General features: G+C 44.5%; 1 protein-coding gene across 1 annotated transcript; it reads right to left on the minus strand.

Moving 5' to 3' along the window:
- Positions 1–828: 828 nt before the first annotated feature.
- Positions 829–25,838, minus strand: LOC311103684 (contactin-associated protein 1-like; the record flags this gene model as incomplete). The annotated part of the gene is made up of 24 exons (XM_084145299.1): positions 829–1,031; positions 1,977–2,021; positions 2,156–2,386; positions 2,836–2,929; positions 3,120–3,247; positions 3,741–3,980; positions 4,168–4,407; positions 4,636–4,854; positions 5,215–5,388; positions 5,505–5,632; positions 5,733–5,889; positions 7,622–7,825; positions 8,646–8,768; positions 8,956–9,062; positions 11,643–11,817; positions 12,192–12,341; positions 12,587–12,848; positions 13,000–13,149; positions 13,473–13,657; positions 15,819–16,022; positions 16,464–16,617; positions 17,256–17,449; positions 19,064–19,165; positions 25,778–25,838. 24 exons carry the CDS (start codon positions 25,836–25,838, stop codon positions 829–831), a joined length of 3,930 nt encoding a protein of 1,309 aa, XP_084001425.1.
- Between the last annotated feature and the right edge of the window lie 671 nt (positions 25,839–26,509).

Consider the following 26,509-nt stretch of genomic DNA (forward strand, 5'->3'; position numbering starts at 1 on the left):
TGCAATTTCATAGGCTGCAATACAACAAATATATGCTTATATACCTTCCATTATTCTTTAGATATGTCATCTCAAAGCTTAGAGCTCCATGCTTTTTATAGTTTCTTCAATTGGTGTTAAGCAGGAAAGACTGTTTGCAGATGCCAGATTGTGCTTGTGGTTGTTGTTGTTGCTGTTGTTGTTGCTGCACCATTGCAGCATCTCTCTGTGGTGTATCCTGGCTCACTAGTCAAAGCATGGGATGAGTGGGATAGTTTGGATGTCTTTATCAAAATGGCTGCAAGAGTGGATTGTCGGAAGGAGTTACACAGTAGATGGCATTGATCTATCAAGTGATCTCAATTAACAGACCTAAAAACCAAAAGAGGCTGCTGAATACGTGTTACTGCATGTGAGGATATTAAGATGTAAAAATGTCACAATTCAACGTGACCTGAAACATAATTCCATCAGTTTAAGTCTCAAATCCTGAATGAACTCATGGGGTTATTTCTGATCTCGTTTTGCTCTGTCGAGGCACTTCAGTTGGTCAACCCTTCAATACAGTGTGAGACGTAGTCGGTCGTCACTCACGCAATATGGGCTTGATTTTAACTTCAAACCCTGCAAAACTATGAACACATCAGAAAAACAACACTACGTCGAGCACCAGACTTAAGATCACACATACCAAGGGAAAGGAAAACAAAACCGAAAAGGAAATAAAAAAGACAAGTTGAAGGAATTATAAAACATAAACAGGTATTGTGGTTGTTGTAAGCCCCAAAACCTCCCCACTTCAACCCCTCCCACCCCCCCTCCTCCCTCCCACCGTTCCCCAGCCTGAGGCTAGTCACTCCGAAAGTCTTCCTCTATCTCTGGAAGTCGCTTCTTCTCCAGGGTCCCTGTCAGGGGTCTGGAGCTGCTGCCTCCAGGGGACTCCAGGAAGTTCTTGGGCTCGTTGGTGTGGTAGCTGCCCTTGTACCGGTACAGATAGATGTAGATGCTGTACAGACCTATGAACAGCAATATCACGGCCGCGATGACAACAACTAGAGGGAGAAACACACAGTCAAGATGTGGTTAAAAAACGGTATTTAGCAAACAGCAGAAAATCCATTGTTCATCACAGTAGGGTTCTATGACTCACATAGGAATTGTTACCGTGAAAAGACATACCTGTGTCTTGATGGATGACACAAATATCCCTTTCAATCAATATCATTATGACTCAGTTGGTTCTCTGCCAAAAAGATAACTGCTCACTTAACTTCACTTTAGAGACAAGAGGTATCATTTCTTATACAGCCACATATTGTTATGAGGGAGCCATCCATCTCAAATGATGTCCAATAACCGGAGGAGGTCGGCAAGGGGACAGCAGGACCGGCCCAGACATCAGAAATCAAACTCAGATGTTCTGCGCTACCATAACACCTCTGTACATCAGATTTATCCAGTACATTAAGCTGAAGCATATATCTGTGATGAATAGTGGAGGGAGGGCAGCTCTAAATATAGTTGATCCGGTGAGGGTCTCAGACAGGGATAGAGTACAGACTCTCTGAGCTGCTTTCTATTTCTGGGCTTCCTTCGCCTCTCATATTCAACAGACACAAGAAAATATCCTTCTTACATTCCAGCATTTGTTCTGGTAGACGTCATATTTTTTGCTTCTAGCGTGAGGCTTGGGGAAGGAGGGCGTAAAGCCTATTCTGGAATCTGATGGCCTCAGATTTTAGGATTAGGGGATTTTAGGAAAATAAAAATTATAATTTTTCTCCATCTGTGTCAGTAGGGGAACAAGAGAGTGAGCAAAAGAGAAAGAGAGCGATAGGGAGAGAGTGAGAGGAGGCTTCATCTGAATCTTGAGGTAAACTAAGGTCAGGACTCACAGATGGCAGACGGTGGATGAACACTTACACTAATAGATTTCACAAAAATCATCAAAGTATAATTATTCACATTATTGTGAATCGTAAGCAGTAAAGACTTACCTGTCAACCAAAACAGGCCTAGGTCATCATGGATATAGATGTATTCTGAAATGAAAAATTACATAAATTATGTTATTATGGTGAACTTATACTATCATCACTGGGTCATGATTGCTGATGGGATATGTAGTCCCATGTAGAGTAGATCTACTGATGGCTTCTGGGATATGTAGTCTCACCTATAGAAGTGAACCAGGGGTCCGCCTCCCAGGGGACATATCCATGGACAGGACGGAAGGCCCCACAGTTAGACTCGGAGACGAAGCCATGCACGGTGACCGGCGGTTCCGTCTCGTTGGGCCGGAAGAGGGTCTTGAGAGGGGCGTAGATGTTGTACCTCACCCCAGATATACAGCCCACCAGACCAGGACTGTTATGCCTCTGGATCTCATAGTCAATTTCACCCACCTCTGAGGGGGTTAGAGAGAGGGACAGAGGAGTTACAATGTGCACATCCAGCTCAACTAATTCCCAAACTAATTCCCAAACTTACAGTGGGACAACTGATGCCTTACTCCCATGGGTAACACTTTATATGGATAGTTCATCTGTAGATGCTCTACAGACTATCAGTAACATTTCAACTATCTACTAATCCTAGTTCTAACCCTAACCTTAACCCTTATCCTATCCCTAAACTTAACCCTAACCCTAACTCTTACCCTAACCATTATTCTAACCCTAACCGTAACCATAACTTAGCAAGCAGTTGCTTATCAACAGATAGTTTGTTGATAGTATGACCATCTGTAGAGCACCTACAGATGGATTATCCGGACAATCCAAATAAAGTGTGACCAAATCAATTCTCAAGATGAAAGCAGAAATGTTTCAGCTGGGGGGTGAAATTGAATCTTACCCATCACTCTCCCCAGGAAGATGTTCTTGGGTGAGTCAAACCTGCCATCCTCCACTAGGGTGATCTTCTCCACTATCGGCTCCATGTAGTCCACCTAGGAGTTACACACATCAACACAAACACATTGATATTCACACACAACCATAAACATGTCAACAGGAACAAATCAATGAAAGACTGAAAATACACAACATACAAAACGTGATGTGATTTTCTTTTAAACTGTGGTGAAGGAGGTAGGTAGTGTTAACAGGTGTAGACATTCAGGTGGAGCATCAGCGTACCTGTGTCCTGATGGTCCTGTTGTGTCTGGTTATGTTGACATAGTGGGGGTATCCATCTGCCAGGTTCCTGAAGGACAGCTGGTACTTGTGGGTAATCAACCCCAACCTATACCTCATGTCTAAGGTTCCTGTGGAGGGATGGTGCAACAATACACTCCACAGTTCATAATGTAAGGCATTATAACATTATATTTCCATTAACTATTGTGAGCATTATGGCTTGTAAAGTACAGTGATGTACTTTTGTCCAAGTCCTATCTTGCTTTGTGTTTCTACTCAAATAAATGGGATGACTAAAGAACATACCACAGGAGGTTGGTGGCACCTTAATTGGGGAGGACAGGCTCGTGGTAATGGCTGGAGCGGAATCAGTGGAATGGTATCAAATACATCAAACATGGGTTCCATGTGTTTGATGCCATTCCATTTGCTACGTTCCAGCCATTATTATGAGCCGTCCTCCCCTAAGCAGCCTCCTGTGGAACATACAGTAATCCAACTTCAATCAGTTACAGTAAAATCTTCATTCAAAAGCCAGTTCATTCCGAACATTCTCTGCCTTGAATCTTAACCATAATAACCCATATTGTTACAGCGCTCCTCCCTGCCTAGCGTTCCTACCGTCTTTCTTCAGGATGACAGCCATGTAGTCCTGGACAAATGAGCTGATGTAGAGTAGTACAGCCGGGGTCTGGAAGGTACTGAAGCTGAACTCTATCTCATCACTGGTGTCGTTGTAGCCCAGGCTGAAGTTGTGGTAGTGGGGATCCAGCCAGTTAGCCCACCACTCCTCATTGGTCGTAGGCTTCTTTCTGATGTTGTAGCGCAACCACGAACCTATCTCAAAGTAGGCCCCAATGTCTAAGGGGGAACAAACAGGACAAAGTTGAGCTAAATGCCTATTTCTATTATGAAACTTTGTGGTTATCGCCAACACTGTCAAAACAAATCTAGGTTTTTGTTAGTGTAACCCACCATGCTTAGGGCAGTCTTAGTGATTATGGGGCTCCATGCAAAACTGAGGTAACCCAACCTGTGTAGAGCTCACCTTTGTGGCAGTAGAATCCGTCGAAGGCAGTGTTGCCGCAATCACAGGTGTAGGCTGCGTAGCCCTCGATACACTGGGCAGCGTTTCGACACGGTATGGTCGCGTTCAGACACTGGCCCGTACAGTTCCGCCGTATACCCTGTTCTTCATTCGCTTTCCCTTCCAAGTCAAGAGTTATACCGTTCATTCGTAACCCTCGGAGACAGCCCAGGAACGGCCACAGTGTGCGATTGGCTGCGCCTGGATGCATTGGAACACTATCAGTTAATCATCACATTGCAAAGTTTAGCATTTTTTATTAAGAAGAATAAATAACTGATTGTTTTAAGAATAACAAAAAAATACATATGCTGGTGAAACTCATAGGAGTGGACTACGTCAACCAATAGGAGTAGTCCAAAAATCCTTGTCGACCACCACCCCTTCCTCCCCAGCCCCAGCCCCAGCCCCAACAGCCAGGTGACGTACCCACGAGGAGAGGGTGGGTGAACTTCATGGTGACAAAGGTCTGGCCAGGGAAGCGTCTCACAGCCCATGGCTGGTAGTCCACCTTGATCCTGGCCAACTTCACGTTGAGCTCTGCCTGGACAAAGTGCCACTCATTGTCGTTTAGAGGCACCGGTGACCGTAGCGTCACATTGAGGATGCCGTCTCCCACCATGAATATGAAGACGAGGTTCTGGGTGGCTGGGAGAAGGATGAAGGATGAAGAAGGGACAAAACAGAATGAGGGAGAAAATATATAAAGGAAAATAAATACTGGAAAATATTGATAATTTGTTCATTGAAACAAAACATTTAGAAAATTGTAATTTGGAAATTATGTTTCATGCCTATGTCCTATGTGGATCAGTCGGTAGAGCATGGCGCTTACCACGCCAAACGTTGTGGGTTTGATTCCCACTGGGGCCACCCATATGTAAAATGTATACACGCATTAATGTAAGTCGCTTTGGATAAAAGCATCTGCTAAATATATAAAATGCCTATACTTTCTTTAATTAGTAATTTCTTATGATTCACACTAGGTAATCTGTGGTAATTTACTGTTGAGCTCAATGCGTATGAAGTTACGGAGCCAGTCGTCTGAGTTCTCCAGGAAGACTCCGTGGGGGCGGTAGGTTTTAAAGTGAAAGGAGATGTCAACGGTGCTGCCTGGCCTGAAGGTGGGGAACTCGATGTAAGTGGGCTTGGTGAACGATATGGTGTTCCAGATGCTCCCTGTGAGGACAAAGAGGCCATGAGATGAGGCCAAACCAGAACCATGATAAACAATCATTTGACAAATTATATACCACTTCATCAATCCATCTGGGTAATGTAGTTCTTCAACTCACTGTCGCCGTGGCAACGTAGGGGCCCGAGACTGAAGTGGGCCTCTGACCCGGTCCTGTTGGTGTCCCCCACCACCACCTTCCTCACTGGGAGGTGGTCCTTCCACATCAGATAGCCCTTGTCCGAGTACCTGCACAACAGGTTCCATTTGTACAGTAATGTATATCAATCTATGGAAACACTTTTCTAAAAGTTATAGAAAAGAGTCTTTCAAATCCTTTCTCTCTCACCATTGGCGGTAGTCAGCGTCACAGTTACAGTGAAACCTGGCGTCAGTGCAGGTCTGGTTTATAGCACAGCCACACTTCCCACTCTCAGGGAAAGCCCCGCCCCAGTACTCGTGACTCTCGTTATTTCGACCAATCCAGAAACTGTACGGTCTCCCATCTGAATGACATGACAATAGAGCAAAGGAATATGATTATTATGATTTAATCATTGAAATGTTCTGTTACATATATATATATATATATATATATATATATATATATATATATATATATATATATATATATATATATATACAGTGGGGAGAACGATTTTTTGATACACTGCAGATTTTGCAGGTTTTCCTACTTACAAAGCATGTACAGGTCTGTAATTTTTATCATAGGTAATCCAGAAAATCACATTGTATGATTTTTAAGTAATTAATTTGCATTTTATTGCATGACATAAGTATTTGATCACATACCAACCAGCAAGAATTCCGGCTCTCACAGACCTGTTAGTTTTTCTTTAAGAAGCCCTCCTGTTCTCCACTCATTACCTGTATTAACTGCACCTGTTTGAACTTGTTACCTGTATAAAAGACACCTGTCCACACACTCAATCAAACAGACTCCAACCTCTCCACAATGGCCAAGACCAGAGAGCTGTGTAAGGACATCAGGGATAAAATTGTAGACCTGCACAAGGCTGGGATGGGCTACAGGACAATAGGCAAGCAGCTTGGTGAGAAGGCAACAACTGTTGGCGCAATTATTAGAAAATGGAAGAAGTTCAAGATGACGGTCAATCACCCTCGGTCTGGGGCTCCATGCAAGATCTCACCTTGTGGGGCATCAATGATCATGAGGAAGGTGAGGGATCAGCCCAGAACTACACGGCAGGACCTGGTCAATGACCTGAAGAGAGCTGGGACCACAGTCTCAAAGAAAACCATTAGTAACACACTACGCCGTCATGGATTAAAATCCTGCAGCGCACGCAAGGTCCCCCTGCTCAAGCCAGCGCATGTCCAGGCCCGTCTGAAGTTTGCCAATGACCATCTGGATGATCCAGAGCTTTTTGGTCTAAACTCCACTCTCCGTGTTTGGAGGAAGAAGAAGGATGAGTACAACCCCAAGAACACCATCCCAACCGTGAAGTATGGAGATGGAAACATCATTATTTAGGGATGCTTTTCTGCAAAGGGGACAGGACGACTGCACCGTATTGAGGGGAGGATGGATAGGGCCATGTATCGCGAGATCTTGGCCAACAACCTCCTTCCCTCAGTAAGAGCATTGAAGATGGGTCGTGGCTGGGTCTTCCAGCATGACAACGACCCAAAACACACAGCCAGGGCAACTAAGGAGTGGCTCCGTAAGAAGCATCTCAAGGTCCTGGAGTGGCCTAGCTAGTCTCCAGACCTGAACCCAATAGAAAATCTTTGGAGGGAGCTGAAAGTCCGTATTGCCCATCGACAGCCCCGAAACCTGAAGGATCTGGAGAAGGTCTGTATGGAGGAGTGGGCCAAAATCCCTGCTGCAGTGTGTGCAAACCTGGTCAAGACCTACAGGAAACATATGATCTCTGTAATTGTAGACAAAGGTTTCTGTACCAAATATTAAGTTATGCTTTTCTGATGTATCAAATACTTATGTCATGCAAAAAAATGCAAATTAATTACTTAAAAATCATACAATGTGATTTTCAGGATTTTTAGATTCCGTCTCTCACAGTTGAAGTGTACCTATGATAAAAATTACAGACCTCTACATGCTTTGTAAGTAGGAAAACCTGCAAAATCGGCAGTGTATCAAATACTTGTTCTCCCCACTGTATACAAATAGGTACAGATTCTGGTGCTTTCAATACCTACCATTGCCCATAGGCCCTAACCACTCCTACTCACTGGGCGTGTTGAGGATGCGTGACTTGTAGCAGGAGTAGTCGATCCACTGTTCACAGTACATGGAGGTGTTGGCCAGTGCTGTGACCTCGTCCCAGGAGGCGTTCCAGTAGTTGACGTCTCCTATGAAAGGGCGGTCCACCGTGCTACCGGTCACCTTGGTGCCGTCGATACGGTCATGCATCACCAACGTCCATGCCTTGTCGGCTGTGTCAACAGACAAGGAAGGGGTTGACATTAAAGGGTAAACATGTATGATTGTGTAAGTGAGGTGAAAAAGTGAGATTAAGTTACAGACAGGCAGACAGATGTAGAGAGAAAGAGAGAGAAAACTAGAGAGAAACAACGTGAGAGAAAGCACATCTACTACTGAGGAATCTGTTTTTGTGCCGTGTCCAATGATCTGATATTATCACAGACAGCTCTAATGCAGTAGACCCTGACTAATCTAAGGGATTTACATGGAACCTACATGAATAGGTTTTGGTTAATTGGATAGGATTGGATGGAGAATACTCTGGCCCCACAACCAATTACTGATCTGGCCCCAAACTGGTTCTCGATTGTCCTTGTTGGAGTTCATTATTACATGATCAACATCCAACAGATGGCCCTGCTGTCTCCCCTGCTGCTCCTTTTCATTCCTCATGGAACATACAGTCAACATTCACCTCAACCTGAACACTGTTTAATATCTGCCTCAATGTGTTCAATAACACCCCATTTCTGCTTGTGCTATGGAAGAGTAAAAGGTACTGTAAGCACTGACTACCATTATGTTTGATATGCACCATGGAATAATAATATGCCATTTAGCAGACGCTTTTATCCAAAGCGACTTACAGTCATGCGTGCATACATTTTTTGTGTATGGGTGGTCCCGGGGATCGAACCCACTACCTTGGCGTTACAAGCGCCGTGCTCTACCAGCTGAGCTACAGAGGACCACATGTTGGTCAGATAATATAATTGTATACTAGTACATTTTATGAATGTAGAAAATAATTTTGAAAAGTCAATTACTCACATTTCATCTTGCAGTACACCTCAAATGGTTTCAAGGGTCCGCTCAGATCAGGGTCTATGGTGTAATTGCCTGACCAGGATTTACCAGTGAGTCTGTAGGCCTCACAAGACTCTTTGTAGACAGCTGTTGGGGAAGAGAGGGGCAGAAGTAGTGTTTTAATCTACACCAGCAAAGTTTTGATGATGACATGGGTCTCACACTACCGCAGTATATAGGCCTCAACAAACTGGTTGTTACACTGGTGTGGTTACGACAACATGCTGTCGTTAATACCTGCAAACAACAGTAGGCTCTCTCAGACAATACTCACACATATGGCACACCTCCCCTTTGTAGCCTGTGTTCTCACACAGACATATGAAGTCATCCCAGGACTGGATACATCTGCCCTCGTGTTCACAGGGGTTTGGAGTACATCTAGAGAAAATACCATGCAGGAGTGTGTGTAAAAGTAAAACAGGGCAACTCAATATTAGGAAGGTGTTCCTAATGTTTGGTATACTGAAGCTTTTTTTGCACTGTATATGGTAACAAGAAAACATTATTTGAGGGGTGAGAGACAGTATGAAAGGACATGAGAGGTTTGAGAGAGGATTAGGTCACTCAATATCTCTCTATCACTCTCTCTCATTTTTCTGTAGTCCTCGAGCAGGCTTTATTTACTGTATGAGGGAAAATATAAGGGCTGTGGTCTGCTCTGATTGGGGTGGGCGTTGTCTGCAGCCCATCAGCTCTTAGCATCAACAGACAAATTACTTTATAGGGCTTTCATATAATTTACACATATGGGCCTCAAGGTTGATTCTCAGGGTCACACATAGTTGAGCTATAGTTCGAATCAGAGTTCAATTATTTGTTACATTGTATTTTTTTCATTTGGTCCTGTTGGTTTCACATTGGCAAATATCAAACGAAAAAAATTCCTATACAAAACCACGTGTCCATGCAAGTCATTTGTTTATTGGGCAAATATGCTCACGTTAAATCCATCTATGATTATCATCAAGCATCACTTGTGTGCCCCTATCTTCATATTACTTAAGCTTTGGTCTTCCGAGAACATGCGGAAGGAAACAGCGCAATAGCCATCTAACTGTGACGTAAATAGCCTATATTCAGTCCCCTATATCCCATTATAGCCCCGGTCTCCCCTAGTCTTCATCGGATGCGCTCATAAATGCGCTCCTACTTACAGAATGTTTCAGAGATACTGTATCAAGTTATGATGCTGTGTGCGTTTCATCAAATGCTCGCAGTCAAACAACAAACAATACTGCACAACTCATAAGGGGGCTTTCACACCAAATTGAACTATGTTGCGTTTACCAACTTAGTTTGGATCGTTTGGACTGGTGTGAACACTATCCTCACTCGGGAGCGCACTAAACAATGCACCGTGGTTCGCTCAAAAAGGGTGGCCTCGGTCTGATTCAATTCGTAGCGTGGTGCGGTTCCTGCAGGTGAAAACGCAGTCCAGACCAAACACAGGAAAAGAACCAGAGTCGCGCAGTATTATTGGTTGTTTGACTGCGAGCGTTTGATGAAATGCACACAGCATCATAACTTTAGATCAGTGGATTTATGAGCGCAATCGATGCAGATTAGGGGAGACGGGGGCTATACCAGGGATATAGGATTCTGATTATAGCTATTCGTGTCATAGTTAGAGCGGCTATTGCGCTGTTTCCTCCCGCATGTTGTTGGAAGACCAAAGCGAAAATAATATGAAGATAGGGGCACACAAGTGATGCTTGATGATAATCATAGATGGATTTAACGTGAGCATATTTGTCCAATAAATAAATTGCTTGCATGGACACGTTGTTTTGGTTAGGAATTTTTGTTCGTTTGACATTTGGCAATGTGAAACCAACAGGACCAAATGAAAAAAATACAATGTAACAAATAATCGAACTCTGATTCGAACTATAGCTCAACTATGTGTGAAAACACCCTGAAACACCAGGAAACCAGGAAGACTCCGAACCACCAAGGTTGACTGCTCCACATACATTGTTATGCTGATACCCTTGTGAAACGGAGAAGGCACCGTGAAGGTATCATAATCCATAAAGCAGATTACTGATATAAGCATGTGATAAGAAGACATACTAGTACACAATGGTTTTGTACACAATGGTCTTTGCACATGATTTTGGAGAGAAAATGGCGCTCCTCCCAAATCTATTTAATATAAAAGGAAGGGAGAAGTGGAGAAGGAGGAGTGAGTGTAGAAAACTGGACTGAAGTTTAGTGTTACATGTAATAATATGCCATTTAGCAGACGCTTTTATCCAAAGCGACTTACAGTCATGCGTGCATACATTTTTTTGTGTATGGGTGGTCCCGGGGATTGAACCCACTACCTTGGCGTTACAAGCGCCGTGCTCTACCAGCTGAGCTACAGAGGACCACATGTGATGGTCTTACATTGACATTTTTCCAAAATGTTGATCTCGCAAACATTTGGCAGTGAGAGAGGCTACATGTGGAAGCGTGACCATCAAAAAACGTTATATCATATACCTATGTTACCATAACATGGATCCTACTCTGGTGTAATTAATCCTCCCTGTCCAGGCAGGTGCATTCAACTGAGCATAGCCCCTGTCATCAACCGGTAGTAAATCTCCTGGAGGTGTCTGACTGTTATAAGTCACCCGTCTGCCATGGGGGCTGAGAGGCATCCTCAGAATGATTCATCCCTATTGGTCCATCAGGAATCAGGATGGAACATTCCAACACTATCTCTGTACTCCACTGATATTACAAGGCAGAGTATAGTGTTTAGAATGCATCCAATCACTTTACCCATGGATTCATCATGGATACTGTATGTAACCTTTGCCCTTGTGCTACTACTGTCTAGCCTGTTGCAAACAAACCATTTCACCATAGTATCTTAATCTGTGCCCCTGCCCCTCTGCCAACCTCCTCCTTTGTACATGACTGTGATGCCCCCCTCCCTCCTCTCTATCTGTCAGTGATGCCCCCTACCTGTCAGTGATGCCACAGGTGCCCAACAACAGTTCAGCGTAGCGTCCCCAGCGTCGCTGCAGGATGATGTCGATGTCCACCGGCTCGTTGTCGATAAAGATCTGCTGCATGCAGCCGTGGAAGTGGTTCAGCTTGGTCTCACACTTCCTGATCGTGTTGTTAGTCTTCGGACACCCTGAGGACAAAAGCACAGAGGGATGTCTGAAGATATGTTCCTATTGGGCGGTTCTTTTGATAGTGAGAACATCAAAATGGTGTTGGGCCAGTAACGGAATGGTCGCTAGTTCAAATCCCCGAGCTGACTAGGTGAAAAATGTGCCGATGTGCCCTTGAGCAAGGCACGTAACCCTAATTGCTCTGGATAAGAACGTCTGCTAAATGACTAAAAATATAAGAACAAAAGTAGTGCACAGTAAAGGGAATTGGGTGCCATTTGGGACGCACCCCAGGTCTGGTCAACAGCTCACCTCCAGTGGTTGCTGTTGTAATGTATGTTGATGTTGGGAACAGTGAAGTGAAGAGCCAGAACAGGTGTGGTGAACAGCTCACCTCCAAAGAAGTAGCGGTCCCCTGTGCGAACAGTGAAAGGGTTGGTGATTTTTAGTGGAGAGCCCTCCTCCTCATCTATGGTGATGGACAGTAGGTTGTCCCTGGCTGCTACGTCTACGGTGTGCCAGAAACCATCATTCAAACGGTAACCTGAAGAGAGGAACAAACAGAAACCATAGTAGAACAGCTTTATATTTCATGAATGAGAAAACAGCAATCAGTATGAATCAAAATGATTGTTTATACCTTTTTCTGTGGCATTGCAAGATCATACAGTATTCATTTGCCAAAAAATATTCTACCCTCTCAAATGTTCTGCACATTATTTATAATTTGTAGAAGGGTAAGAATGTATTAATGAGGCAGGGTGAGTTCAGTTACACATTTTGGCTCACCTGCTGCGAACTGTAGTTTCTTCTTGCCTGGCTGAAAGAGTGTGACATTGACCTGTCCCTCACTCAGGCCCAGCTCCAAGGCTCCCAGGTCGTCAGCAAAGCGTGTGAACATCAGCAGGCCTGTGTAGTCCCAGGAACGGAACTTAAACTTGACAAACATCCGAGGCTTCCTGAAGAACCCAGGCACCTGCAGGTAGTTGTTGGGCCCGGCGAAGGTCATGGGTTTCCACAGAATGTCACGGCACGCGTAGTGCATCTTTTTCTGAGAAAAATAACATGTGTTCAGGTATGAGGAAATAATTATTGTATTTACAACAAACTATGAAAAAAGATTAGCAACATCACTGTAGGTCACAGGTAAATCGTGTGTGTAGGTAAATGAGTATGCGATGCAGTCTGATGAGAAGCTGCACCTGCCGAGGGATGCGTATCTCAGGCTCCTGGTCCTGGGCCATGTTGATGATGTTGATCCCGTTGATGAAGACGTTCTCCAGGCAGCCACGGAAGTTAGGAACCTCTGGGAGGTGGGGTACATTGGGCTCAATCACTCCCCCCACATACAACTAGGAGAGGACCAGGAGAGGAATACATTAGATAAATGGACACTTATGATGAATGGAATATTATATTCAAGGTCACACATTTATTTTTAGGTTTAGATCATCTGTTTATCAACAAAGTACACCCTGAATGACTAGCAGGCGCCAGGTAAATAGTAGGCTGATCTCTGTCTACGACCATTGACCCCTTCAATGACCACTTAATTCCTGTCCTTATGGAGCACTGTCACAAGCCTGACTCCAAACTCTCCAGGCCCACTACCTTATAATGTTCAACAACAAAAAACATGTCCAGACACACCTTAGCGTCTAGTTCTATGACCAACCTGAGTGTCCAGGTCTATGTAGGTGAAATCTCCATTGCAGATGGCCGTCTCTGTGTGGGCGTCCACTGTGAAGTTGACCTGTCGACCGAAGCGCTTGATGGTGACGTAATGCCAGTGCTGGTCATCGAGTATGTTGCCAACGGTCATTGTGGTCCGACCGTCCACCTGGTTGACCGTACTGCTTCCTATGATAGGAGAACGGAAACGAATGACATAAGAATTTGATAGGATGATGGGATTACTGCTGGGTAAAACTACCTCAATAGTCAAGCAAGTTCTAGCTATAGCTATATGCCATTTAGCAGACGCTTTTCTCCAAAGCGACTTACAGTTACGTGTATATACATTTTTCTATAAATGTTTCCTTTAGAGAAGGTGGAGCTGAGGTAATGGCTATACCAACCTGAGTTCTCCTCACAGATACAGAAGCCTAATGTCTATTTCAGTAGTAATGGAGGATCGACAGGGATATTCAAGCCCTGTTTTTCATCCAGTAAAGATAATTAAATCTAATCTAGGAAACTAAATTCCTAAACCATATCTCAGCCTATCAGATTGTATAATCACCCCACAACATTAATATTCCTGTTCCTTGCCATTAAGCATTTCATTGTACCCCGTATCTTGTGTACAGTCGTGGTCAAAAGTTTTGAGAATGACACAAGTATTGGTCTTCACAAAGTTCGCTGCTTCAGTGTTATGAGATATTTCTGTCAGATGTTACTATGGTATACTGAAGTATAATTACAAGCATTCCATAAGTGTCAAAGGCTTTTATTGACAATTACATTAAGTTTATGCAAAGAGTCAATATTTGCAGTGTTGACCCTTCTTTTTCAAGACCTCTGCAATCCGCCCTGGCATGCTGTCAACTAACTTCTGGGCCACACCTGACTGATGGCAGCCCATTCTTGCATAATCAATGCTTGGAGTTTGTCAGAATTTGTGGGTTTTTGTTTGTCCACCCGCCTCTTGAGGATCGACCACAAGTTCTCAATGGGATTAAGGTCTGGGGCGTTTCCTGGCCATGGACCCAAAATGTCGATGTTTTGTTCCCCGAGCCACTTAGTTATCACTTTTGCCTTATGGCAAGGTGCTCCATCATGCTGGAAAAGGCATTGGTCATCACCAAACTGTTCTTGGATGGTTGGGAGAAGTTGCTCTTGAAGGATGTGTTGGTACCATTCTTTATTCATGGGTGTGTTCTTAGGCACATTTGTGAGTGAGCCCACTCCCTTGGCTGAGAAGCAACCCCACACATGAATGGTCTCAGAATTCTTTACTGTTGGCATGACACAGGACTGACGGTAGTGCTCACCTTGTCTTCTCCGGACAAGGTGTTTTCCAGATGCCCCAAACAATCGGAAAGGGGATTCATCAGAGAAAATGACTTTACCCCAGTCCTCAGCAGTCCAATCCCTGTACCTTTTGCAGAATATCAGTCTGTCCCCGATGTTTTTCCTGGAGAGAAGTGGCTTCTTTGCTGCCCTTTTTGACACCAGGCCATCCTCCAAAAGTATTCGTCTCACTGTGCGTGCAGATGCACTCACACCTGCCTGCTGCCATTCCTGAGCAAGCTCTGCACTGGTGGTGCCCCGATCCCGCAGCTGAATCAACTTTAGGAGACGGTCCTGGCGCTTGCTGGACTTTCTTGGCCGCCCTGACGCCTTCTTCACAACAATTAAGCCTCTCTCCTTGAAGTGATGATCCGATAAATGGTTGATTTAGGTGCAATCTTACTAGCAGCAATATCCTTGCCTGTGATGCCCTTTTTGTGCAAAGCAATGATGACGGCACGTGTTTCCTTGCAGGTAACCATTGTTAACAGAGGAAGAAAAATGATTTCAAGCACCACCCTCCTTTTAAAGCTTCCAGTCTGTTATTCAAACTCAATCAGCATGACAGAGTGATCTCCAGCCTTGTCCTCGTCAACATTCTCACCTGTGTTAACGAGAGAATCACTGACATGATGGCAGCTGGTCCTTTTGTGGCAGGGCTGAAATGTAGTGGAAATGTTTTTTGGGGATTAAGTTCATTTTCATGGCAAAGAGGGACTTTGCAATTAATTTCAATTGATCTGATCACTCTTCATGACATTCTGGAGAATATGCAAATTGCCATCATCAAAACTGAGGCAGCAGACTTGGTGAAAATTAGTATTTGTGTAATTTTCTAAACTTTTGACCACGACTGTATATGACAACATATTTAATTTTGTTTGATTTGATCCTTCACAGAACAACTGGTCAGAGTGCTTCTTATCTGTCCTCCCTCTATGGCATAGAGCACTCTGACCAGTTTAGAGTCTCTGCCCAGCCATACCCCACACATTCCAGCTGATCTTACCTAGGCCGATGGTGAGAACGAGGCGTCCTTTCTTCAGCTCCAGGGTCAAGATGTCTCCCTGGACTCCCTCACTGTGTAGCAGCAGCCCGTCCTGCTCCAGGGTCTTAAAGTTCACGGCAAAATGGTCCTGCAGGGTCCGGAACCTCTTCCCTGGGAACATGTAGGCTACAGAGTCGTCCCCGTTCATCTGCATCACGTAAGAGTCTGGCCGAGAGAGAAGGGGAAAGTGTTTAGATGTTAGAGGTTGAATGGCACATTTGTGGTCCTATGAATATTCAAATAGTTAAGAGGCTCAAAAGTGTTCCTGTGATATAGTGTTGATAGATACTGTTTGACGTTGGTGCCATTGAGTTGTGAGGGTTGACTCAATTTACTGTTGAGGTTAGTTACTGACTATTAACTGTGTTAGTTTTATGACTGTTGAGTGTGGTATTGATTTGGCATTTACTGGTGGAGTGGTGCTTCATCAAGTGGAATTCATTAGGTTAGTAGCAGTTGGTGGATAGGTGTGGTCCTTGAGTATAGGGATGAATGTCCTACAGTAGTCTCTCTTGACAGCCATTCATATATGCTAGCTATCTTGAGAGTTCGAAGAAGACTCCTACAGCAAATTATAGTTACAATGATTGTGAAAGGTGTCCTTACCGTAAGCACAGCCAAACACCTCCAGCCTGACACCGATCTTGCCTCCATTCTCTGTGTTCCACCCCAGGGGCAGGAGGCGGATGTGTTTGGCTGTGAAGGCGTAGTGGAACACATTCCTCTTCACCTGGTGGTAGTTCCAGTTCCCAGGCATCGTCTGTGAACAGCAGAGGGAGAGAGAGTGAGAGAGAGAGAGAGAGAGAGAGAGAGAGAGAGAGAGAGAGAGAGAGAGAGAGAGAGAGAGAGAGAGAGAGAGAGAGAGAGAGAGAGAGAGAGAGAGAGAGAGAGAGAGAGAGAGAGAGAGGAAGAGTAATTCAGTCACTGTAGTGCAGTGTCGCCTGGCTCACCAAATTACTGCAGATGAACGGATGAAAGCAGATTAGTGTTGTCAGACACTCTCACTGAGGGATAATGCAGTAATGTTGTCTCTATTAACTGTTACTCTTTGGTGAACATTTCTTAAATTAACATGAAATCAAACAACCCACTGGGCACACACTGGTTGAATCAACGTTGTTTCCACATTATTTAAATGAATTTCAATGAAATTATGTTGAAACAACGTGGAATAGATGTTGATTTGAAGTCTGTTCCCAGTGGGAACAGACTGCCAAGAATGACACTAGAATGACTGTTTTTTGACCTGACAGACCCCAACCTAAATGGATAGTTCACTCAAATGTCCTAATTCAATCTTCAGACCAGTCACTCTGTAGACAACTTTCAAGCTGAGAACAAATAACAAATAATTTGAGTAAACTATCCCTTTAAACCCCCACTCTCCCCCTCCCCTACCGAATTTCCTCCTTTCATGACGTAGGGTGTCCAGGAGTCGGGGCGGTCTCCATAGAGAAGGGTGTACTTGGTGACCCAGTCATAGGAATTGAAGGTGCCCTGAGTGGCGATGGCCTGGATGCGGTACTTCCTCTTCAGGTCGATCTGCAGCCAGGGCTGTCTGTCCCGGGGGGACGGGGACCAGCCACTGCTTCCTGGAGGAGGAACGCAACACACACACACACACGTCATCAACCAGAACTCACACTCTGACTTCATTACACACAAAACACACACATAGATATAGGCAATATTCACACACTGGCCATGCATACACACACACACACACACACAGTTCTCATCACACAGAACACACACATACTGTAGTTAATAGGCGATATACAGTCGTGGTCAAAAGTTTTGAGAATGACACAAATACAAATTTTCACCAAGTCTGCTGCCTCAGTTTTGAAGATGGCAATTTGCATATACTCCAGAATGTCATGAAGAGTGATCAGAGGAATTGCAATTAATTGCAAAGTCCCTCTTTGCCATGAAAATGAACTTAATCCCCAAAAACAATTTCCACTGCATTTCAGCCCTGCCACAAAAGGACCAGCTGCCATCATGTCAGTGATTCTCTTGTTAACACAGGTGAGAGTGTTGACGAGGACAAGGCTGGAGATCACTCTGTCATGCTGATTGAGTTAGAATAACAGACTGGAAGCTTTAAAAGGAGGGTGGTGCTTGAAATCATTGTTCTTCCTCTGTTAACAATGGTTACCTGCAAGAAAACACGTGCCGTCATCATTGCTTTGCACAAAAAGGGCTTCACAAATCAACCATTTACAGGATCATCAAGAACTTCAAGGAGAGAGGTTCAATTGTTGTGAAGAAGGCGTCAGGGTGCCCAAGAAAGTCCAGCAAGCGCCAGGACCGTCTCCTAAAGTTGATTCATCTGCGGGATCGGGGCACCACCAGTGCAGAGCTTGCTCAGGAATGGCAGCAGGCAGGTGTGAGTGCATCTGCACACACAGTGAGGCAAATACTTTTGGAGGATGGCCTGGTGTCAAGAAGGGCAGCAAAGAAGCCACTTCTCTCCAGGAAAAACATCAGGGACAGACTGATATTCTGCAAAAGGTACAGGGATTGGACTGCTGAGGACTGGGGTAAAGTCATTTTCTCTGATGAATCCCCTTTCCGATTGTTTGGGACATAAAGAATGGTACCAACACATCCTTCGAGAGCAACTTCTCCCAACCATCCAAGAACAGTTTGGTGACGACCAATGCCTTTTCCAGCATGATGGAGCACCTTGCCATAAGGCAAAAGTGATAACTAAGTGGCTCGGGGAACAAAACATCGACATGTTGGGTCCATGGCCAGGAAACTCCCCAGACCTTAATCCCATTGAGAACTTGTGGTTGATCCTCAAGAGGCGGGTGGACAAACAAAAACCCACAAATTCTGACAAACTCCAAGCATTGGTTATGCAAGAATGGGCTGCCATCAATCAGGTGTGGCCCAGAAGTTAGTTGACAGCATGCCAGGGCGGATTGCAGAGGTCTTGAAAAAGAAGGGTCAACACTGCAATTAATGTAATTGTCAATAAAAGCCTTTGACACTTATGGAATGCTTGTAATTATACTTCAGTATACCATAGTAACATCTGACAAACATATCTCATAACACTGAAGCAGCGAACTTTGTGAAGACCAATACTTGTGTCATTCTCAAAACAGAAAACATCCAATCACATACACAACACAAAACAGTCTACATAAAACAACAAATTAATCAATGAAGTAGTTAAGAAAAATAAAACTAACCATACAATTTGGCAAAGTTGGCTGAGTACAAAAAGTTATATCTGGAAGAGGCCAAGAAGGAGTTGGCATAGAGCGAAGATACCAAGGGATCAACACATTCATCTAGAACAAAAGATGAGAGAGAGAGAAGAGGTGGTTAAACTCTGAGATTACAGTAATTCTCAGACTACACTATACATCATTCTCCAAAACCGTTCAAATCACATGATAACATAAGGGATTTCAGCTGAACAAAACCCAACATGTCTAGTGGAGCCTCTCCTCACACAGATAAGGGACAGACTTTGGATTGCAACTAATTAGGCACTGCATAATCTGTACTGGAGTTGGGCACAAGCAAGGAACAGTCAAAAAGTCTGATTACATTCAGAGGCATGAAAATAAAAGCACAGAGTAATTAGGCCTCTCTGTGGTGTGCAGTAATAACCCTTCCAGAATATGACCTTCCATTTGCACAGTGCATGGTGCAGTCAACTGTAATGCTACAGTATAAAATGGCTCCTTAAGAACAGGTGGAGCTGTAGTGATGAATTGAATCATCAGTCCTAAGATCTCCTCCCAGATAAAGATACAGAGACCTAGCTAATGTCTTTATTTCAACAGTAATGGATGGCGGATTGAGTCAGGCATGAAGCCAGTAAGTATTTTATTTCCACTGTGCATGTGAGATGAATGATCATTATCAAGAAGAGAACCTCCACCCGTCCCCTTTTTATTGAGCTAAAGAAATAAATGTAATATGCAGAGGGCTTTCAGCTTTGCAAACACATTTGGAAATGAACAGTGCGAGTGTGTGTGTGTGTGTGATCAAATGCATCTGTTTTGTATGATATACTATGCAGTTAATGATACTAACTGAGGCCCTGTCTGTCTCTCAGGATGATAGCTAGTGTTATTCTATGGGTGCCTAGTGGACAGATAGCAGCAAAATAAATCAGAGGCGTTCCCTCATTGTCTCATCAACCGTCTGTGTCATCCGCCATCCCCCGTCCTCGATAAATACCCTCAGCAATTAGGAATCACTATAATTCTGCCTAATCTTGTCATTGGCACAGATAAACCCACTATGTCCTCGCCACGGCCGCTAGAAAACACTGCCTTATCTTCTGCAATGTCATAACATGTCTGTTACTCCTCCTCCCAGCTCAGAGTGATGTAGCTAGGTAGGAAAGGAATAGACAGATGGACAAACAGGCTGAGAAGATGGAGAGAAAAAACGACAAAGGGGGAAAGAAAGAGAGACACAAATCTCACAGTAGAAAACAGATCTGGGGAGGCTAAAACAATGCTCCGCCCCCCACCGTCATGTCTTGGAGTAATCCTCTCAGTGACACAAAACTAGTTTCACCAATGTAGCTTCTATTAATACAGTATACTTTGAGGTCAAACTGATGAGGGAGGGAGACAGGGAGCGACAGAGAGAGGTCGAAAAAAAGGGAGACGTTTGAAGAATTAGTATTCAGGCTGCAGAGGGAGGGAGGAGGGGAGGGATGGAGGGATGGAGGGAGGTGAGTGAGGGTGCAGACTCATCTTTTAGAACAGCTCTTGAAGAGGGAGAAAATAAATGGAGATAGGAGCGTCGGAGCGTCGGAGTGGAAGAGCTCAAACAGGAAAAACTAGGGGATAACCTCAGCTGAAGAATAAAACCTTGTCTCTGTACACAGTATGTGAGACAGCATCATTGAACTGGTCAGGCAGAGAGGTCCTTGTCATAACAGTCAGGAGTAGACTATGCCACCCACTCTGAGCCTAAACACCTTCCATTCCATTTCCCACCGTCACAACAGCTCAATCTGTCATGGGACTGTGAACGCTGTCATCCAAGGACCATTCAGGTGGAAAGAAATCAGCTGAGCCAGAGAAATGTGCTGCCTTTGAACTTGAGTGTTATAGTATAGTGTCTCTGTCTGGGTATCTGAGTCTGGACTGGGTGACCTTTCTGGCCATGTCCCGTGATCCTCTCCTGCAGACATTACAGACTGAGAACACACTGTTACTGCAGTACGTCAGGAAGTACAATACTCTGCTGCCTATAGATTGTTTGTCAAGTCAATGATTCTTCAGCTAACTCCAACAACAAAGCCTATAACCCTACACTAATAGAAGTTCAAGTTTACTTCCAGTTTAAGGTACATAGATTTTTGTTAATTTCCCTGGTGAGCAGTATAGAGGGTTGTAGAGGGTAGAGAAGAACTACAGGTATTAAAGGCATAGAGAAAGGCAGAGAGTCAATAGGACTACTGTAGGTTAACCCAGGCCTTGCCACTCAAGGCAGAGAGCCAATAGGACTACTGTAGGTTAACCCAGGCCTTGCCACTCAAGGCAGAGAGTCAATAGGACTACTGTAGGTTAACCCAGGCCTTGCCACTCAACGCCCAACCCCTACTGAAAGGATGCTCTTCTCTCCTCCTCTCTCCCCTCCATCCGACTGCAAACCTCCCTCCACCCTCTTCTCTCTCCTCACATCCCCTATCCCTCCTTCTCACTCAGCACACCTCTTTTCTCTCTCTCTCTCTCTCTCTCTCTCTCTCTCTCTCTCTCTCTCTCTCTCTCTCTCTCTCTCTCTCTCTCTCTCTCTCCTGGGCCAAAATCATGAGGGAGCTCCTTACCTAACGCCTTCCCTCTCTCTTCCTCTCATTTGATCTCAAATACCTCTCGAGTTGGCGTCGCTGTGTCGCAGTTACTAAAAGATGTACCCAGAGCTTATCCAGAACATTCCACCCCCTGCTCTCTCTTCCTCTTCTTCTCTCTCCCTCTCCATCTCTTTCTCTCTCACACTCTCTCTCTATCATGTTACTTCTCTCTCTCTCTCCCTCTCTCTCACTCTCTCTCTCTCTCTCTCTCTCTGCCTCTCTCTCCCTCTCTCTCTCCCTCTCTCTCTCCCTCGCTCTCTCTCTCTCTCTATCTCTCTCTCTCTCTCTCTCTCTCTCTCTCTCTCTCTCTCTCTCTCTCTCTCTTGCACTCTCATTCTCACTCTCACTCTCTCTCTCCCTCTCCCTCTCTCTCTCTCCCTCTCTCTCTCTCTCTCCCTCTCTACACCACCACCAGGGGTTCTCTCAATCCATCTATCATTAAGGGAATGGCTTGGCTCAGTTGGCTGTAACTGTGAAAAGCTGCTGCCGGCCTATCAGAGATGCTGATGCATCAGTCTAGTGTTACTGTGGGGTGGAGAGGCTGCATGGGGCTGGGGCTGTCTGGGCTGACACATCACAATTGTTGTGCATATTGAAACAGCCTCCTCCGGACACATCATGCAGTGGCCCATGATAAACAATGTACAGTGTGATGAATATCTGGGCTTTTCAGGGATATTTGCTTTAGGATCTCTCATTAATTTATGGTTAGGAGACACGAATCCTAATGTTAAATGCCTGAATTTTTTGAATTGGGATTGTGTGGCACACAGAGTGGAAGGCAGGTTGCGTGTTAGAGTACAGACTGTTAATTATTCATAGCCAAAGTCAGGCCTCACAGTGGGGAGAGTCTGCCTGCCAACAGGGAGGACAGAGGGAAAGTAAAAAGTAAGCAAAATATGAAAGACATCAAAGTCCCAAACCATCTCATATACAGGACCATCATCCCACAGCATCCCGCATCTGTCTAAGAATAGAACAGAACAAAGTTTCCACATTGGTGCACCTCTATCCTCCGTATCAATTCCCCTCACTCACACTCACTCACACACACACACACAGACACACACACCACATGTCCCAACTAGTCTCTGTGAGGACTGGAGATGCACACTAAGACGGAACAACACATATCAGTGCACACACACACAAACAGATACATACACATTTTCACAGTAATAAACACATACACACACACACACACACACACCACAGGAGGCTGCTGAGGGGCAGCTCATAATAATGGCTGGAACGGAGCAAATGGAATGGCATCAAAATGGAAACCATGTGTTTGTGGTATTTAATACCATTCCACTGATTCCGCTCCAGTCATTACCACGAGCCCGTTCTCCCCAATTAAGGTGCCACCAACCTCCTGTGACACACACACACACACACACACAGCTGCAAGGGCAGTAGCATAGTAGGAGTGCCCCAGCAATGCTGTGGGTTAGCCCCACCCCAGATGAGCATATCCCAGGAATGGAGTCTCCATTTTAATCTGGCTCAGTTACACTGTGTACATCACATCCCATCCACAGCAGATTTACAGTATATGCTTGGCTGCCTGCCTGCCTGCCTGACTCACAGCCTGAGTCGTGGGCACTGCTTCATATGCCTGCCACCACCCAGATACACAGGCCGGCAGGCCAAACCACAGGAGGTAAAACACCACAACACCATCACAGTAAAGCAGTCAGCTTCCAAACACAGCAGTTTGATACTCCATCCCTAATAGCCAGTACTTACAACCAACTTCCCTCAATACCAACTCATCCAGAACGCTGCAGCCCGTCTGGTGTTCAACCTTCCCAAGTTCTCTCACGTCACCCCGCTCCTCCGCACACTCCACTGGCTTCCAGTTGAAGCTCGCATCTGCTACAAGACCATGGTGCTTGCCTACGGAGCTGTGAGGGGAACGGCACCTCCGTACCTTCAGGCTCTGATCAGTCCCTACACCCAAACGAGGGCATTGCGTTCTTCCACCTCTGGCCTGCTGGTCCCCCTACCTCTGCGGAAGCACAGTTCCCACTCAGCCCAGTCAAAACTGTTCACTGCTCTGGCACCCCAATGGTGGAACAAGCTCCCCCATGACGCCAGAACAGCGGAGTCACTCACCACCTTCCGGAGACACTTGAAACCCTACCTCTTTAAGGAATACCTGGGATAGTATAAAAGTAATCCGTCTACCCCCCTCCTACCCCACCCCCACAAAAAAAAAAAAATAATAATAATAAATTAAACAACAAAAAAACAAAGAAAACTTTAAAAATAGAAAATAAAACAAAAGGATAAATAAAATATTAGAAATGAAATATTAAAAGGTAATTTGAAAAAAAAAGAAAAAAATATATATAAAACTAATGACAGTTAAGAATATACTCTTTACAAAAATATATTTTAAAAAAATATGTATTTATTTGTAAAGTGGTTGTCTCACTGGCTATCATAAGGTGAATGCACCAATTTGTAAGTCGCTCTGGATAAGAGTGTCTGCTAAATGACGTAAATGTAAATACTGAAGGCATACAGAAGTAACGCAATAGACCACAGAACAAAATGCCAAATACTCTACTGGTGTAAACACATCTAGAAAACTGACCAGTGTGGTTACCCCAACACACACATGGATACCATAACCCCACCTAGTTCCCCAAAATGGAATCCATGTGACACCACAAAAAAAAATACAATTCACACTACATGACCATAACAAGTGTTCACAATGTATTTATACAACCAAATGTACCAGACATAGACATACAGTACAACTCACCACAATATCACACCCAAATGTCCCAGATATTTAATTCCCACCTTAATCACTCTATCTGTCCAGCAGCCAGGATAGCCTGCCTGGGTGATCCTCTTACAGCACCAAGAGGGCACTGGGGCACTAAGTACTCACTAGTAATCACTAATATAGCCTAGAGAGAGAAAAACACACTACCTGCCCTGTTTACTGTACTGTATGCAGTGATATGAAGTGAATTAACAATGTTTTTCAGAAGTTTATACCTTTACATGGTACATTCACATATCATGGTGTCAGGTGGTCCTAGCCCACCGTCCCCCTCTCTATCCCTACACCCTACCTCCCTTTCCCTCCCCCTCCACACCACCCTATCTATTTTTTTAAAAAAACAGCTTGGTGATGAGTCACGCTGCAGCCTTTAATTCATTCATGATCAATGGAGTTCAGATTTGCTGAGGTAATCGTCTCGACATTGATTTAAGGAAAAACACACCACCAAGTTTTTTCTCCACATGCATCTCAAATCCATCTTCATATGACCTTGCATGTTATACCCTCCTGTACAACCACATCAAAAGCGACAATTAAAAAACAATATACATCATTGATCACGGAATTCCTATTAGGAATTTTTGCCGCGTCATGCGTGTTCATAGATGAAGGAGACATTGGGCTCGTGGACAGGTGATGAGCACACACTCTGCGAAAGTACTGCATTGGGGTGGTCCCGCACGCGGCAGGCAGGTTAGGATACGGCTCTATTAATTCCTGCTGCTTTTACAGATAAGAAACCACATTTTCAGAGCCATCATTATCATACAGTTTGGGATATTCTCTACGACACAGTGGTTATTTGACATGACCGTAACAGAGTGCTAGAGAGGTGGCCGGGAAATTAACCATGCGATGCAGAAACTTGCACGCTGGCGCGAGAAAGCACTGCAATGCAGAAAGCCCCGTGCGAGACTGTAACCGCCGCGCGCCCTCAGTCCATGCCACTTCACTTATCTCAGAATTCAACGCAAAAATATATAGAATATGAAACTGTGTAAAATATAACAGCCATCGTGAACCCTTATACAATGTTTTGATGATTATTGGTCATTTTAAATCAGATGTTCTGCCCTTCAAAGATGCACCTATTGCCCAGAGCTTTTAGCCACTTCTATCTTGATTCACATTTTTACAATGAATCCCCTTTTATGTCAATATTGTTATCAATATGCTGCATATACAGGCTTAGGCTATTTAATTCATCTGACAGCAATTGGCTAAGAAATGACAAGACACTGACAGAAATTACCATTACTGTTTCACAAGACTTACGTGATGAGCACTCTTGAAAACCCCAAAATAAAAGGCTTATGCTCAATATTTTGCAAATCATCCTTTACAGAGGACAAGCGTCTCCGCACATGCTCTGTTAATTAGATCGTAGATTGTGTTCTCCTCTCCACAGGGCACGGTAGCATCCTTTCACCCCCCTTTTCCCAACTTTAACTCGCGCAGTTCCAACTCCTCTTCCCGGGATCTCGGGTAGCCTCTGCCGGGACGGGGACGCGCATCAGTTACTGGTGCTGATGCTGAGCTTCACCGAGAGCGCGCACTGCTAGGCTATATTTTATGTAAATTGTTTTTAATAACGGTCACATATAGGGGACAAATTTCCAAGTGTGATCACTTTGTGGATTTGAAATACTGGCAACGCATGCTTTGACACTGTGACTTCAGTAGCTCCTCCAGAATTCCGCGTAGTTTTTGGTCCAGAGGAAGGAAGGTGGGAAGGAAGGGAGGGGTGGAAGAAAAAAAAACTTTTTTGGTCCAGCAGGCTACTTCTGTTTCCCAGTAGAGAATTTGAATGCTATACGTTTGACTTTGTTGTCAATAGTTCCGCAAATATACCTAGTCAGTAGTTTAGTAACCCAGGATTTATGCAATTCGTTTCACCGTTGTAGAATAAGGTTGTTCCTTTCCCGCATCGTTACACTCGCATATTGCTTTGGTTTGGCATCTCCCATATTCAATCAGTGGGCTTGGCATGCGGTACTTCTCACGGCC

The sequence above is a fragment of the Coregonus lavaretus genome (genome assembly GCF_964263955.1).
Source record: "Coregonus lavaretus genome assembly, chromosome: 28".
Taxonomy (NCBI): Eukaryota; Metazoa; Chordata; class Actinopteri; order Salmoniformes; family Salmonidae; genus Coregonus; species Coregonus lavaretus.